The sequence below is a fragment of the Falco punctatus genome (assembly GCF_963210335.1).
Source record: "Falco punctatus genome assembly, chromosome: 2".
Lineage (NCBI taxonomy): Eukaryota > Metazoa > Chordata > Aves > Falconiformes > Falconidae > Falco > Falco punctatus.
Genome location: NC_137581.1, coordinates 79,897,987 through 79,915,522, shown reverse-complemented (window position 1 = coordinate 79,915,522; position 17,536 = coordinate 79,897,987). Strand labels below are relative to the sequence as shown.

The 17,536-nt window shown below is 44.9% G+C and overlaps 1 protein-coding gene and 1 long non-coding RNA gene across 6 annotated transcripts in view; one reads left to right on the top strand and one right to left on the bottom strand.

The window, feature by feature from the left end:
* Nucleotides 1-2,396: 2,396 nt before the first annotated feature.
* LOC308059425 lies at nucleotides 2,397-10,361 on the top strand. Its single transcript, XR_013926231.1, has 2 exons — nucleotides 2,397-3,564; nucleotides 3,967-10,361. It is a non-coding gene; the product is annotated as an uncharacterized lncRNA (long non-coding RNA).
* PDE9A (phosphodiesterase 9A) overlaps nucleotides 10,354-17,536 on the bottom strand; it is a 71,199-nt gene continuing 64,016 nt past the window's right edge. For all 5 annotated transcript variants that reach the window (XM_080376741.1, XM_080376740.1, XM_080376742.1 and 2 more), the window contains one exon: nucleotides 10,354-16,518. In XM_080376741.1, the coding sequence (XP_080232867.1) occupies nucleotides 16,468-16,518 (51 nt within the window). In that variant the 3' untranslated portion in view covers nucleotides 10,354-16,467. The remainder of the gene's footprint in view (nucleotides 16,519-17,536) is intronic.

Sequence of the window (17,536 nt, the reverse complement as noted above, 5' to 3'; positions counted from 1 at the left end):
CCTTGTGTAAGACCTTACACTTGCCTTTGTTGAACTTCATTAGGTTCTTCTCCACCCAACTCTCTGGCCTATTCAGGTCTCGCTGAATGGAACCAGCACAAAGCAAATACAGGTAGAAGCAAATATGGGTAACACAGCTGTGGAGCCCCCCTCCTTCTATTAATAGCAAGGCTCAGGCTCTTGATGGAAAAGCTTTGTACATAGATTTACAAAAAAAGCTTTTTGTCAGATTTACATTTACACGCATGATATAGTATTTCTGCATGTTGCCCATAGGGGTACAAAGAATAATTTAATAGTCTCATCTGGAGAGGAAATTTTGATTTTTGGACTGTCAGACCTAGTCATATATATACATAAATAAAAAATTATATATATAAAAATCCACAACAAACAAAAAAACCCAACCATTTGTAGGAGACCCAAACTGCCTTCTAACATGAGGTAAGGAGACAGTCACCTGCATTGTATCTTGCTGTCATCCTTTGGCTTAAACTTCATTTGTACGTGGGAAGAGAACAACAGTACTTGTGGCCCTCGCCTCGCTCGACCACCATGGGAAGAGAAGGGGACAACCTAAACCCTGTGTGATGGCCAGGGGACAGGACATGATGGCACTTTGGAGTTTTCTATGCCTGGTGCTAAGGAAAAGAGAGTACAGTGTAAGCAAGTAGCTGTTGTCGCTGCTGTTAATCCTTTCTGAAGTGACTACCAGGGGAAGGCAATTATGAAACACAATATTCAATGTGAAAAACACCAACTAAAACGTCCATTTCAGCATTCCAGTTGTGCAAGTGTTCAGGCGTGTGGCTTTGATTAACTGCCTTTACTGCTGTGTTTCAACCCACCAGGGTTTTGTGCTTTTAAATAAGAGCTGTGTTACTATATTTTCTCATCAGCATGTTGTCAAGATGGCAGCACTGAATATAAATTCTACTTAGTTTCTGCAATGCTGGGTATCTTGGATTTCTCTGTTGACTTTTTCCCCTTTATATTTGTAGTATTTCTCATTGCAGTGCTACCTTTGCTTTCTAATGTTCCAAAGCTTAAGAAAGGTAGGATGAGACACAGCAGTTATTTTAAATTAAAAGCAACATTGATCTGATTTTTTCCCCTTATTTCATAGTCTGCAGAATAATTCATATTATTATCTATGTACATTTAGATTTACCTGAAATAGTAAGTCATCATCATATCTAAGACCAACAGTATTCAGCAAATAAACCAGCCTTAGAAAGTGAAGGCTTATCTTCAAGGAAATAATAATTGTAATAATTAGTCACTGTCTTAACGTTTGCATATACTGTGTTTCTGGAATACTTTAGCAAGAAATTATTTTTGCAAACAAGGCAGAATTTCTAGTAAGAACAATAAAAAATCAACCGGTACTTCTCTGTTTTCCTGAAATTTCTTAAGATAGTTTCTTCAGAGAAGAGTAGTTACTACCTGCCTGTTTTAATACAAAGGCATAGGAACTTTTGTCGTTATGTCATGACTGAGTTTTCAGCGTTTTCCCACTCTTGCCACTGACTTCTTTAAAACACACAAAAAAATCTCCAAAATCAAACAAAAACCCCACAGCCAAATTAGTACAAAAGACCCCAGTGATGCCTCTGTTAAGCGTAAAGCCAGGTATGTAAGTTTTCAAAATATGATAATTGTCATATGACTATGTCAAAACCAGTCATATCAGACAAGGCTCCGTCCCTTCTCTACTCTTCATGGTACAGCCAGGAGGAAGTTTCAGCTGGTTTTGGTTTTGTAACCTAGTACAGGCATGATCTACAGTAAAATAAAAAGGGAAGAATCCTCCTGACTCTTCCACCTGTGCAGCCTTGGAGATTCCACTGCGTAAGAGGTTAATGGCTTAAAACTCGGAGTGCTCGCTGGTCAGATGCAGCAGCTTAGGCAACAGTTGTCTAAAACAGCTCCATTTGGCTGTGCCAGGTACCACCACGGGAAAGCTGCTGCTGCTGCCATTTTGCTTCCTGTTAGTAAGCAAAGGGTGTGTTTGGGAAGGCACTGAAAATGGGTTGAATAAATCAAAAAGCAAGAAGTTTTTTCACCCAATCTGCTTTGCTTTTTGTTTTTTTTGTTTTTTTTGTTTTTTTGTTTTTTTGTTTTTTTGGTTTTTTGTTTTTTTTTGGTTTTTTTGGTTTTTTGGTTTTTTTGTTTTTTTTTGGTTTTTTTGGGTTTTTTTTTTTTGTTTTGTTTTTTTGTTTTTTTGTTTTTTTTTGTTTTTTTGTTTTTTTGTTTTTTTGTTGTTTTTTTGTTTTTGTGTTTTTTGTTTTTTGTTTTTTTGTGTTTGTGTTTGTGTGTTTGTGTGTTTGTGTGTTTGTGTGTTTGTGTGTTTGTGTGTTTGTGTGTTTGTGTGTTTGTGTGTTTGTGTGTTTGTGTGTTTTTTTGTTTTTTTAGTGCTTGCTGGGAAGTCCAACAGTGTTATCTAGATAGCATAGGGGAAGTCTATGCATGAATTAATAACAATTACTGTAATTCTTAGGAGGTTCCCAGTTCACTTACTGCCCTGTGACTTCATGTGGGGCTTTACTGGCACCGTGTAGGCAATGCCCTGCCTCGCCCCTTGCATGCCTTGTGCCACCCTGCCCTGGCACCTGTCTTTCCCCATGCTGGTGTAGAGAGGGTGAGGTTGGGGGACTCGGTCTGTGGCTGGGCTTCTTGCTACATCCCCTTCTAGGAATGCACGGCACAGTGAGACCTGCTCTCCTCACCTACTGGGTGTGGGAAGGAGGCTTGTGCGCCAGCTGAGGGAGGCAGGGCTGCGTGAGCCATCAGAGCCCTGATTTCAGCTCTCCCTTTGGCCTGATGTGTCTCCTCTGCTGGATTCCCCTTCATGCATGTCGCTTGTGCTTTGGCACAGCACCTGGTGCTCCAGCTCCACTCTGTTCTGACAGCTTGTGTCACACTGACAGGAGCAACAGGTGTCATCAGGCTCCCCCTGCAGATGTCACTGACATGATAAGTCTTGTTGAGCAAGGTATGCACCTGCACCAAACAGTTCAGTTAATGAGAAATGGAGAAGTTGCTCCCCTGGTAGGGCTTTCCAGGAGGTACAGTCACCTCCCCATTCCCACACTCATCCTTCATAACTAGGTGAGATGCCACCTCTTTCTTTTGCAGGCACTCAGGCCTGCATACCTTGTGTGCATCTTTGCTCTTTCTGTAATTATCTTCAAGAACCCAGCTGATTTTACTTGCCTGAGGACAATTAAAATGTGCAAAGCCTGTTGGTATTTTCTAGTAAATTTTATGTATTTTCTAGTAAAACAACTTCTTTATTTTTTTAATATAGATCATATCAAACTTGCAAGAGATGGAGAAAGGGTCAGGAAATTATGCTTCCTGGTAAGCAATGAGCAGCACTGCAAGTGTGGCTGCCACTTTATTCCTGAGTGGGAGATGTTAGGACTGGGAAGATATTTTGCTAAGATACTCAGTCCTTTCTGCTGCCCTGGGGAGCCAGGTGGTGGTGAGAAGGCTATCTACTGCCCTTGCTGGTCAGCTCCACTTCATAACAGCAGACCTGCAGGAGTAAGCCTGGCAAAGGTAAATACATCAAGACATGCTGACAAGTTGCCTGCTCCTGAGCTGTGGGAGGGGAGGCAGGCAGATAGTGTCACTGAGGCTGGGAGCTGATCCCACCCTGGCCACCTCTAAGCCGTGGAGGACTTTGGCAGAAGCAGATGCTAGAAAAGTCAGTCTGCACTCAGGCTTTACTGGCAGTGCTGCTCCTGAGCTGGTCCATTCAGTTCTCAGCAGTGTGCTATCTAAAGCTGCTCAGCCACTACCCACACCCAGGGCTCCTGTCGGGACAGAGAAAGCTCTTATCTGCCTGCAACATATCATGTAGACTCAGCCCAGTCTGGTGTGGCTGAATGAGGTCCCTCAGGGCCTCAAACCAAAGGGAATTTAGTCTTTGTGAGCACCAACTGCTTTTTTTTTTTTTAGCCCTGGCAGGAGGAAAGCCAGCTTCTCTTGGGAGAGACACAGCTGTCCCCCCCCCTGCAGCCAGTGGTACTTCAACGAGCCCTTACTCACCCAGGAGTAAGTAAAGTAAGTAAACGCGTAAGTCAGTAAAGCGCGTGAGCTTGGCCCTGCGATGACATTTCTGCTCTGCTCCTCTGGCAGCAGTAGTCACTGATTTCCAGCTCACATGCCTCTGGTTAGTCAAGTACACCCCCTTTTACAGGAAAAGTCTTTCCTGGGAAGGGTAAAGGCAGCCTGGTTTTTGCCCCAGTGTGCTTTGCTTTGTCCCCGTGAATTTAATGGGCTCTCTGCACTTGGCTGAGCTGAGCACAGTGTTCCCAATTCAGCCCATCAACTTACAATAAAACGATGTAATTCAGAAGGAAAGCATATCTAAATGATCCTAATTTAAAATCAACAGATAAGCTGAACATGCAGGAGTAACACAAGGCTCAGCAACATCTAGGGGAAGAAGGGAAAGTCTTTCCAGATCTGACCTTTCAGCCAAGCTCCTCTGAGAAGCAAACAGATCACCTCTGTACAGAGTTATCTCGCAGGCTTCTGTCCAGGGGCAGAGGAGCTGCATCAGCCCCTGCATACACAGACATGTGTTGGACTGGTGCACTCAGCAAATCTTTCCTGAACGACAGTAGAAGAAACATGCTGTAACCATCGCTGTCACAAGCTAAGAAAGAAACTTCAGCTGAAAAAATGCAGATGAGTTTGCACTGGCAACTTCATTTTGGAGAAATGTAATTAGTGTTTTGCACCCCTATGAATTTCCTGACTTCTCTCACAGATCTCTTGGCGACCAAAGATGGCATCAGCACTGTGTTCACACAGAGGTTAATGAGTAAGAGCTACATTGGGAATGAGGGTGGGAGGAGTTTGCTGTCCCTGCAGAACATTCAGCATCATCAGAGTGCTTCGATCATCTGCTTGCTCATCCTAGGATGTGTATTGCACCATGTAAGTTAATTTATGTCCCATTTCAGATTATACAGTCAACTCACTGAGGTAGAAACTATGCTTCTCTTAACATTTGCAGACTGCCCAGCAATTCGGGGCTACCGTGGTATGAAGTCTTCCAGCAGAAAGTAGCATGTGACATTAGAAGTGAACAGAGAATTAGTGGCATCTACTCCAACTTCTCCCGTTTTCATTTTATGCTTATAGATGTTTCCTGGTGAAACATGGTTGTCCCCGGGGAAAGCTGGATGAATTTTAAACTGAGAGGCTTCCAGTGAAATGTTACTGTTTGACGTACTCATGTGGATAACCACTGTAGAAGTGTCCTTATTAGAGCTAGAACAAAGAAACAGTGTTTAGATTTGATAGACATAGTCTAAGATTTGAGGTCAGGGTTGCAACAGAGCCAAACCTATTTGGGATGATTCACACTGGAAACCCTCACTAGGATCTGTGATTACTGTAAAATTGCCAACTGAAGAAGAAAATACTAGAAAAAAAATCATGGTAGTCTCAACGTTAGGAGGGTAAGCATTGGCTCCATCTTTAACTGTTCTGGTTTTAGTGGCCATGCAGCTTCCTTGTCTTTCTGGTGGCTGCGCCTGTGGGACCACTCAGAGCTGGACCTTGTGGGTGGCTGATGCACATTATTTACAGAATCATATTCCTGGCAGAGGCGTTTGTAGTGATCAGGGGCTTTTACAGACATCTGATAGTTACAAAAGTTGTTTATTGCCAGCGTCATGTAACCACTGAGAATAGTGGCTATTATCCTCCCCATCCTGCTAAATCCTTAAGGATCAGAAAATGTACAAGTTCTGCGTGATTTTCTTCTCTGATCCTCCTTTGGCAGTTCTTTAACACAATGCTTGTGCAGTTGGAAGTGAGGAGACTGGAGTGGGTGTCATACAAGGGATTTCAATGTGTTTTGTGAAAGGATAATGGAACGGCCTGCTTGGTGCAGCATGCTTCTGAAGATGGAGAGTCCTTTCAAATGATCAGTGCCTTTCACCTGTGGAAAGGCGGACATAATTAATATTCTTCTAGGACATTTTGAACAGTAAGTACCAACATAAAAAGAAATGTCAGGTTTCTATATGTTTCCTTGTTATTATGCTGCTTTTACGTACATGAGAATACATTTAGATGGGCTAAAAAGGGGTTCTTAATGGAGTAGAGTAGATAATGTAATTCTGAAAAAATGAGAAACTGGAGAAGATAAAAGGTGTCATATTTGGACAGTGTGGGAGATGGATGGAGTTGATGCAGGCTAATTAACCCCTAATTGAGCAGAAGAGGGCATAATCATGTCTGATGTAAACTCTACAGCTGTCACGTAGCGTAAAATGGTACACCTGTTAGGCTGGCCCATCTGCCATTCTTGCATGCATGAATGTTTAATTGGAATTTTGTCTAATGAGGCTAGTATGCAAATTTGCATGCAAATCTAACAGCCAAACCTACTTTGTCAAATGCTGTATTGCAACTTTAAAAATACACCAACAGCACAAAGGCATTTAACTCTTGTGTTCAGGTGACCAGTGCTTCTTATTTTCTGCATTGGTTACTTGGCAGTAGCGCCTGGCACTTTGTTCCTTAGTTGGGGCCGGCACAATCCTGAGGTTTATTCTTTACATGCAAAACCCAGGTAAGGGGTTCCAATGTCCTGTCTCCCTCTGGCTTTGCAATGCCAGTTCTTTCCTCTGCTGCTGTGGGAGGTGCGTGTTGCGTGGACCCCACGCAACAGGAGGTCCTCAGCAGAGACTCCACTGCCCTTCCTAAGCCTGATACCCTCTGGTTTTAGCAGCACTGGCAGAGCAGACATCTGCAGCCTCAAACCTGGGATCCCTTCCCCCTCTAGGAAGGTGGGGGGTGAAGCTAGGTGTGTGAGATGGGGATTTGAGGGCTGCAGGTTTGCTCTTCCTTTTTGCTATAGCTGCAGCCCTACTGCAGGGGCTAACTTGTCCTGGCAGCTGCCAGCTTCCCTATGTGTTAGTGTTGACAGCAAGGTCACAGCCATGTTGACATCCCTAGTGGTATCGTGCCTTGGTCCTTGCCATGTCTACCACCCCAAAAAATGTGAGCTATGCAGCTGTGGTGCTTTAAGAGGGCTGCCTTTGCTGGGAGTGCAGATTGGAACATGAACTGCCCTTGTTGCAGACCAAAAGGCTCCTGCTGTGCGCTGAGGGAAATGGTGAAAGGGTTTGGCTGCAGATCACCCTCTGATGCCCACTGTGGTACTTCCTTCTCTGGGCAAGGGAGGAATGGGGAGCACCACAGCACAGAGCACCTGTGGCTGTGCTGCCAGTCACTGGGTGGTAAAAATACAGCAACAGTTGGGATAGTAGAGTAAAGGCAGCGTGTGCATACGCACAGAGGACTAATCCAGGCACTTTTATCTGCCCTTGATTATCTGGCTTGTTTACAGAGAAGCTGATTTTCCAGGCAACTAGTTGGAGGCAGCTGCCCACAGCTTTGGGAAGACTGCACTGTGTAAATGCACATTCAGGGGGTGAAAGCTGATATAAGTTATGGTGGTGAAACTAACTTTTTACTGAGTTCTAAAGAAGACAGATCTCAAAAAAGAAATTTTAAAAAATTAGGCAAACCCTATGTGGCAAACGGGCTTTGATTTTGACCCCACCGTATGGGGAACAAATCTTCCTGTGCAGTGCAGCACAGGATTCACCTCTTTTCTGAAAGAGTATCCCAGGGGCTGTTACTCTCTTTTACAGTCTGCAAACACTATTCTTTCTCTGCAAACTTTGAGTTCCTCTTGCAAGTCACGCGACCAAACCCCTCTCCATGTGCAATGTGTCTTTCAGGATGATTATTGTCTTCCTAGTTAAATTTTAACAACTGGGATGAGAAAAGACCTTTGTCCTAGAGATAAATTCAGAGGTACTATAAGGTTATTACACTGGAAATAATGCATTTAATCTCAGTTTTTAAAAAAGTAAGCATCCTGACTTACTCTGCATAGTTCATGTTTGAAAGAGCGAGCTTTACCGTACTAACTGGTACAAACTTTGAATATTAATCAGCTTGCAACCTTTTGAATTTAATTTTCTGTATTTTCCTGCAAAAGACACATGTTAAAACTTGATTCTGTAGAACACCTAAAGGAAGCTATGTGAATGTTTATAATTCAGTGCAGTTCAAAACTGTGGGTGCCACTAGCTTAGTATTCACAATTTTCTCCTTAGTCAAAATAGTTAAATAAATACATAGATAAAATAAGGTGTAGGCATAGGAATGCATTTTCACTGCTTTTTAAGTGCACTTGCCAGTGGATGAATCTGGATGACCTGTCATAGCCCAGTCTCTCATGAAGGTGCTTAGCACTGTGTAGCGATTGGCAGCAGTTGATGCTTTCTGCATGGGTGGAAATGGCAACATGAGGCACAGGTTAATGAATAAATCACCATATGGGCTGAATAAATTAAACAGCTGGCAGGATAAAATGAAACACTAGAAATAAAGGGGAGATTCCTGTACTTTTTATCTACTGAAGTCCTACAAACCAGGTTCTCCCTGGACACAGGCTGCCTTCCAGATGGAGGTGAAACTTGCCACCATTCTCTAGCAAAGCATGGCCAGCTTCCACCAGCTCTGGATGATGCAGCCTTGGCTCACCTTTCCTAAAGTGAGTGGCGTGTCCTCTGCAAGCAAAGGAGCTGGGATGAGTCACTGCAGCTGGAGCTCTGCCCTTGGCAACACACATAGTAGCCAGCATGATGAGGAGGATCAAAGTCTTGAATGAGGGAAAAAAATACAGCCTGGAAGAAATGAAATTGTCATTTATGGCACATCACCCCGGTGAACTTTCTGAAGCACACAGTGTTTTAGACTTGTTATCCTATAACCTTTAGGAACATATTTCTTCAGCTCTTCCCCAAGATAAGCAGCTATCTCCTTGCAGCCAAACCCTGCTGGCCAGCCCTGGAGGCACCATGCAAGTCCAGATGCCCTGGACAGCACTGGGAAGCTGTGGTAGAACAGCTGCCGCTGAGGAAGGAGGCGCCATACTCCCAGTGCGAGCATGGTTTGAGGACACCAGTGCCTGCCCCAGGCTCTTCATTGCTTTCTGGGGTGCACCGGCCTCCTCTTGTGCACAAGGCGCAGCTCCCCTGGCCTGACCTGCAGTGTCTCTGCCGCCGGGGCCCGAGGCAGGCGGAAGAGGGCTCCTGGCCATGGCTGCAAGCTGTTATGGTGTTGCCTGTGGGCTGAAGTCAAATTGGGCAGGTTGTTTCAAAGCTGGGCAGGGAAACATAGTGGAAAACATTTCTAATAGGGACGTTATGGGCTTGCTTGTTTCAAGAATAACTTCACCTAATAATCACCTAATTATCTGTAATAAACTTCACCTAATTAATAAAGTTTTTTGGAAGGGAAATAATAGCTCAAAAATGAAGGAACAGATAAGCATTGCTGTCAGCGTTCATTTCATTTACCTGAAGCTTTTGTAGTTAAATAAGATTTCAAGCTTTCAAGTTAGTACAGGAAAAATTTTTGAGGGTGGGAAATTTGCTTATCAAAATGGAATATCTTTGCACCTTCCTGGAGAGGTGGTCAGTGCCCCAAACCTGTCAGTGTTTAAGGGGCATTTGGTGAACAACATGCTTTAACTTTTGGTCAGCCCTGAAGTGGTCAGGCAGTTGGACTAGATGATTGTTGTAGGTCCCTTCCAACTGAAATAGTCTATTCTGTTCTGTTCTCTTCTGTTCTGTCCTACCTGTAACATCTTTCCCAAAGCCACGAGGAGGTTGGCAGAGGGTTTCTCCCCACCGCCACCCTCCTTCCCTTCATTCACAAAACGGTGGGGCAGCGGGGGGCAGATGTGGCTGAGAGGGAAGGCTGGGGTCAGCAGCCGAAAAAATCCCATGGCGGCCTGGAGGCAGGCTGCCCGCGCTTTCCCCACCGCTTCCTCCTTTGGGGACTGTGGGGGTGCCCTGGCGCTGATGGTGGCTCAGGGCCTCGGCCAGGGCCAGCAGCCTGCTCCCTGCAGTCTGCCAGGGGCTCGGTGCCCATGGCGAGGGCTGCGCTGCCACCGTCCCTGCGCTCTCTGGGTGGCTGCCGCCCCTCCCTGCACAGCGCATCACCACGTGCCCTCTGGAGCCACGGGCCCACTTGTAGGCAGCATTTATATTTAAACTACAAGAGGGGATTTCAGCCTCCAATGCCATTTTACATGGCCCCAGACGTGAAGGCCTGACAAGGCGGCTTTTGTGTGACAGAAAGCTCGGCTGATCGCCAGGCACTCAGTGCCGTGGTAAGCAAACATGGCTGCTGTTTCCAGCACGTTGATTTGAAAAGCAGACCAAGTGCTGCAGGATGGAAAAGTGCTAGAAAAAAACCCCAGTCAGCCCCTGCCCCGCCCCATCCCCCCCCCCCAAAAAAAAGAACAACCTCAACCAGCTTCCCTGATACGAAGCTAGAAGGAGCAGGAGGGCCTCAGAGCCCATGTCCCGTTTGTGTGGCCATCACTTTGCTGGTCATTTGCATTTATGTTGAAGCCCTGGCGATGCTGGCCACGGAGGTGGTCATGGCTGGGCACAAAAGCTACGGTGCTCAGAGCCCAACAATTCTACTGCCAACAGTCCTTTGTTGGGGGCACATTTTCACTTCTTGGATGTGGGGAGCAGGGGCAGTCAGGCAGCACACAAACAGCTGGAGACACCATGTCAGGAGCAAGCCATGCATACCCAAACACTAAACCTGTCTGGGAAAGCCTGAGAAAAAATCCCATAATATCTGAGGCTGAAAAATTACACTGGGATGTTATGTCCCCATACCATGTGGTGGGCTGGCTGCCTATCCCTCTGGCTTGCCGTGCTCTCCTGCTTTAGGCCAGGCCAGGGGCAGGTCTGGATCTGCCTTTCCACTGAGATGCATGCGTATCTAATGGTTTATAGCTTAGTTGTTCATACATGAGCCTGTTAGTTACAAGTGCTTTAGAGCATCCTTGTGTGCTGTGGGGTGGCTGCAAAGCCTGGCAGCTCTCCGCTAGCACAAGTACTGCAGGACAAGCTGGCTTCCAGGGGTTAACCAGAGAAGCTATTAACTGGGCATGCTAGAAGGCATGGCTTGGGCACACAGATTTGAGGAGGATTTGGATGTTTTTGTGTTGATTTTCTTGTTGTGTTTTTCAACCTGGAGCACATCCCGGCTGTCCTAAGCCCAGAACACCATCAGCAGGCTGACAGCAAGCTCTTTTCGTCTAGAAACACATAGAGCTGCTCCAAGTCCCTGTCACCTTGGAGCTTCCTTTAGGGCAGAGGATCTGCCGGGTCTGTCAGCCAGGCAGTAAATGTGCTTCCACACAGTTTGGAAAACAGAGATTTTTCCTCAGAGACATTATAGCACATGTTGGCTCTGACAAGAGTGGTTTACACTTTCCAAACCCTCCTGGTTCTAAGTTTGTCTTGCAAAAGAGCCAAGAGCTGTAATACAAAAATGTCTACAGATAGCCATTTTGTGTGTGTGCATGTGCCTGAGTACACCTGTAATTCCTGATTATGTGCCAAAATAGTCAGAAAGGTTTTTTTGTGTGTGTGAGATAGTAAAAAGTATGACTTCTCACTAGCAAAGAGCCAGATCTACTCCAACATGATCATGAAGAAAGAGATGTTTGACTTGTTGGTTAGAGCTTCTTCATTTATGAGGACATCTAATAAGTATTTTGGCCAGAATTTTCCATGAAGTTGTATTTTCTGGAAATGGTAACTGTTGGTTCTTGCAGTGAGGAGCATTTTACATCCGAATACCACAAGGTGCTTTACAGAGGTGGGTCCCTTTGTTTGAAAGGAGAGGGAAGCCCTGGCCTGATGACTTGCTTTAGAGGGTATTTGAAGCCAGTGGCAGATATAGGTTTATTATTAAGACTTACTGGTTTCTTGTGCTATCATAGGACCCACACACAGGCCAGGACTCCAATGCACCAGTTTTTCATAGTACAAACTTTACCTCTGCCTAGGCACTCCCCTGCAGAGCTGAGAGAAAGGAGAGCTCGCCCACTGGACTGTTGCCTAGAAAAGCAGAATCCAAGCTGTTTTAAATATACTTCATAAGTCTTTGCTTCACTTTGCTGGCACTGAACAACCTTGGTTGCAAGGGTGCTGCATGGCAGAGGGTTGTGCATACAGAAGGGTGGTTCGGGAGGGCAGGGCCTGCATGGTGTCCTCTGGGCCACAGCCTGGAGCTGGGATGTGCCTGACTCCAGAGCAACCTCTTGGAAAGTAGTTTTTTTTTTTTTTTTTATACTGGGAGTCAAAGCAGCAGCTGGATGACCCCACATCAGGCTGTCTGTTCACATATATCCTTCCTGCAGGCTGGGGCTTGAGTACTCCTTGTCTCTAACAGGCATGTTGCTGTGTTTTATACCCTGCCTTGCCACAGGGAAATCAAGGCGATGATAGTGCGGGAAAGAGGTAAATATGGGGAGATTTTGCATTAGTAGGTGATTTGCCCCACCATGTCTGCTTTCTCACAGAAACGTTCACAACAGAACAATATGACAAGGAGGATACAATGTGTGTACGCTCTTAACACAACAAACCAGGCACAAAGGTGAGACTTGTTCTTCAGTTGTTTCCAGAGAGAAGGGGCAGTTTGCAGTAAAAACCCACTGCTTAAACAGGAAAATTGAATACTGCTTGACAGTACTTCTCCTGGTGGGTTCATATTCCACACCAGCACTCTGCTTCTCTCTCATATGGAACAGATGCTGTTATTATTGCTGCTCAGAGGCAGCACTGAGATTAACAATGTCCATGTACAGATACTTCTTTGGCATTACATAACCTATGTATTTAACACACACTAAATTTTCATTGCAAATTGGCTGCTGTGGGGGTATTCACATTTTTTAAAAGCTGTTTCCTTCCCAAGACATGCAGTTGTACTATAGCCTTAGTTTGATCTGATTATGAAAGCCATCCTAAAAAATGAAGTGAGTATGGGGCTGTGGGATCTCATAGTTGTTTGTTTTTTTTTTTAAAGAAGTAAACTCCCAGGGCTCATCATTAGTTTTACAAGCTAAATGGCATGGAATAGTTACAGCCTGTTTCATGTTCATCTTTGGTCACAAGTATAGGATTAGCAATGTAAGGCAAGGCTGGGATGCATGTGGCACTGTTGTGATGCTGAAAAGATGCATGAAACAGATCACAGACAGTTCTTTGTAAGGCACCTACCATAAACAACACTGAGACACAATATTCACTCCTATTCCTTGGATTAGGGAGAGAAAAGATTAAATCACACTTGAGACATCTGTCTGGCTGCCTCAACAAACTTCATTTTCATGCTAAGTGTAGTTTTAAAATGTCACCTTGGAAATGTGTGACATTTTAATGGGCTGATTGCCAAGACTGTCAAATCTGTTAATTTGCATATGAATCACATCAGCAAATATTACGGAAAAAATATAAGAAACTAGAATTATGAGAGAATGCCTTGCATTCCCCTTGGTTAAACATATGTTCAGAGGATTGTCTCTTAGAAATAGAATATTACAAAGGCAAATGAGATTAAAAAATTCTGTGGTATTCCTGTTTATACCAATAGCTGGTGGTGATTGCATGTGGTCTTTTTTTCAGCTGTCTGTGAATAGCAGTCTGGATGTTGCCTGTTCTTTCAATAAGCCCCAGAGCACATTATAGCATCATGACAATCACTGGTGCAGCCCTGAGGACAGGTTGCATTCCCTTCTCCATGTTTCTGATGCAGCTCCAGTAAAATCAGTGGGATTTCACCAATGTCTTCTGATCATCTCTCTCCAGTAAAGAGTTTTCTTGCTCTTAAAAATGATGGAGCCAAAACAAGCCAAACCAAGCACTAAGGACCATGAATTCTCAAACAACTCCCATGAACTTCAATTAGAGAAAGCTAAGGAGCCTGTACTATGCAATCAGCTACTGTACACCAGGGTCCACGACTAGGCTTGTGGAAGTTAAGCACATGCATTAATACTTGTTAGATGAGGGTTTATGATTAGAGAAAATCCTTCTAACTGAAAGAAAACTTCATATCAGGATCTAACTCTTAAACAGTTTTAGTGGAAGGAGGGCGCAGTCAGGTTCCTACAGCAGGTTTTCTCATCTCATGTAACAAGCTCAGTGCAGGACTTGGCATATCCTAAGCAATTGTTCATAGCTCCTGCACAGCTCATCTGCTTTGGGAGCTGATTTGTGACGGAAATCCACTTGAATGGAGATGGTAAATTTGATTTACTTGGGAAAAAGAAGTGAAGAATTCCACAGCAGAACTATCCGGGTCACAATGTACTTTGAATTGTAAGATTTAGTACAGAAAAAAGGCCCAAACCACGTAAGTCAGATCCAACTTTCAGGCATCGAAAGTTTGAGGTTAATCAAAACTAGGGTTTAGCTCACCCATTCATGAAGATGTCTGTGTAGCTCAGATCTGACCCTGTGCTTGGATCTTCCCATCTCCCTTGGGGTCCCCCAGGACTGTTCAAACCCAGGGATCAAAGCCTTTTCCAGTGGTAGCAGAAAGCCTAATCCCACCCCCAACCCCAAGCTGTTTAAAGAAGGAGGCAGCTTGAGCAGAAAGAGGCACAAGCAGAGAGAATTAGCTGTGAATCTGCCTTGGGTCTCTGGAAATGCACAATCAGGAATAGTGAGAGGGATAGGTGTTTCAGGTGATATTGATCTCCCTGAGAGAGTGGACAGTAGCTGAAGTAATACAGTTTTGTGCAAAAGAAAGTGACCAAACATGGGAAATGGCAGTGGGGGAGAGACAAGAGCTAAGCTTGGAATTAATGTACAGAAACAACAGGAGAATAAATCCGAATTTCCATAGCAGGAGGCGGAGTTTGTTGTTCAGAGGTGAGCTTGGTACTAGACACTGGCCAGAGAGGCTAAGCTTCCTAAGGTGTGTCCTGGGTCATGAGGGGCAAGACTGGCCCCCACCTGCTCACCTCTTTCTGAAAAACAAGCTAAGACAGCACATGTGGCTTTGGATTTTACAGAGGCATAGCACTAGTGTTACCCTTATTGCTAACACACCTAGCAAAGTTGATGGGGCAGCCTTAGGAACTGAGCCAAGGAGAACCAAAGCAGCACGCATTACACTTTGCTGGCTGTATGCCTACGGCTGCCAGTGTGGGGGGTGCCAGCAAGCCATGGTGCATGCGTACCACTGGTCTCAGCAGCCATGCCGTGGTAGGAACTGAAACCCCCAGGGAGTGCAACCCTTCCCCCGTGGGAGAAACCAGGAGCAGGTGAGCAGCCTGGCTGTGACTTGCCTCTCATGGGCACAATGAAGGGGGATTTCTTCTGGCCTCCTCTTTGGTGAGACAGTGTGCAGGAGTCAGTCACAGCATTGTCTGCTGCTCGCTTGCATGACTGCAACTCTGGGCAGAGCTTGGCTCCCAGACTTTATAAAGTCATCGCTGGAAGTGAAGCTCTTTTGGTGTTGCTCTTATGATGCAAGTATAACACACAAAAAAGTGTTTCTAAAGCCTCTCCTCTTCAGGAGAACCAACCCTCCCCACTCCTTTACAGCCCCTTACCTTGTATTCATTATGCAAACATTTGTCTTTAGGAACAGAGACAGTTCTCACGTGAACACAGACACAAAAGAAAACAAGTGCAACACCTTATTCTGTAGAAGAATATATTATTTAGCAGATCAGTTTAAAAGTAAAAAAAAAATCTGTACAACTTTGAAGATTTTTCTTGTTGTTGCTTTTTGCCTCCACAAGGATAAAAAATGTTTGTACAGTGGTTTCAGCTTTGTGCTCCCTTCTTTGCTTGTGCTGAAGGATCCTGTGACATCTAGCTGTACCAGGCCACAAAGCAAACCTGCATACTCACTAAAGTTTCTTATGATTTCTTCTAGTGTAGAAAAAAAAAAAATTGCATCCACTATGTGGACCTCTGAAGGTACTGTGAACACTATAAAATTCAGAGAATAACACAGAGAAACGTGTCATTAGGGCCTACTAAGCAAACAAAAATATATGCCAGGGCCCTTGTCAGGATATAAGCATCTGTTAAACTATGCTGTAATTAGCATACTGCTGTACACACATATATATATAGTATCTTGACTAAAACAACTCTTTTATTTTGTTTTTGGATGCCAGTGGATCATTTTCCAGAAAAGGCTCCTTAGCAAAACTCCACTTTGCCTCTACAGACTGCGGTCAGTGTGGTCACCAAAAGGCAAATTTGAAGATTTGAGCCATGCTGCAATCGGCGCAATGTCCGCAGGGGAAGCCCTGCTAGAGGGGCTGTGGTGGGCATGCCAGAGCGTGGGGAGCCCATGGTGCCCAACGGTGGCAGCATCTGTGTGAGCAGGCTTTAGGCTGCAGACAAGGTGCCCAGGCAGGCAGAGAGGCAGGCAGGGCATCTGTACCTGCCACATTTCCATGTACATGGTCCCAGTTGGATTTTGACGTAGCCACCACATCTGTGTGGCAAATACAGCATTTCTCAAAAACAGAATAACCTTAGGGCTTACGTTTTGTTCAAAGACTTTTTCGTCTCACTTTTCAGTACTGCTGGTGGTCAAACTTTCACTTTTCTTTTTCTGCAACTAAAATGAAAAGCAAAGCAGGATTAACACCCCTGACTCACACAGTGCCCCTTTCCACTGCTGCTGTGAATTGAACTCTCATCTCTCCACAAGGCATGTGCAACATGTGTTGGGAAATAATAGGCAGCAGCTTGGTATATCCCAGGCACTGTTTCATCCAAACAGCCCTGAATGTATGTCCTAAGTAAACAGAACTCAGTCTTTCTCATCGTTTGCCATGCTAGGCTCTTGGATTATTGACTAACTCCTCTTGTTTCAGGATATTTCTGAATGCAGGCAGCTCCCATTTTCCTAAGACCTCTTGTGCCAATACACCATAATTAAATCTCCATCAGTTTGTATAAAACTTCTGTTTTGACAGCTTCTTTAAACCAGAAGTAAAACCTCAGCTCAATTTCAAAGATTAATAGGACTCAGAAAGTCTGGCAGTCATATTTGAATTTTTCTTCCCTTCTTTGAGAAATGCTCCTCTCTAAACTGAAGAATGCCTAAAAGACTTTTTTTTTCTTCTATAACTTTGTGCCCTCAGAGCATGTGCTCTTTGATTCACCAACCTTAGTATTTCTGCTGCTGATGGGCTTTTCCTCCAAAGCACTTGGGAGGAGGTGGAAGCTACCCCAGAAAGCTACCATTTCGCTCATCCAGCCAAGGATGATCAAGTGACTGAACCTTCATTTCCCACATATCAAACAGTATCAGCACAACTAGTGCTTCAGGGCACATCCCGGTTTATTTTAATGACAGAGTGACTGATAGTATCCTGTCTACACGATTTATTTGTTCATGTCAGAAAACCCCTAAACTGTAATGCCATTTGGACAGGTTTTGTCACCGTCCTTGGCAGGGAAAAGAAGTGCTCAAAGAGGCATGCAAGGCAGGCGTGCAGGCTCAGCGTCGCAGGCTGCAGGGTGCTGCGGGAGCCGGCCCAGCATGCTGGCTGCTGCCCTGCAGACACAGGGCACCTGCTCCCAGGGCCTGGCCTTGGTGTCCATCCTGCCAGTTTCCTGAGGCAATGCAG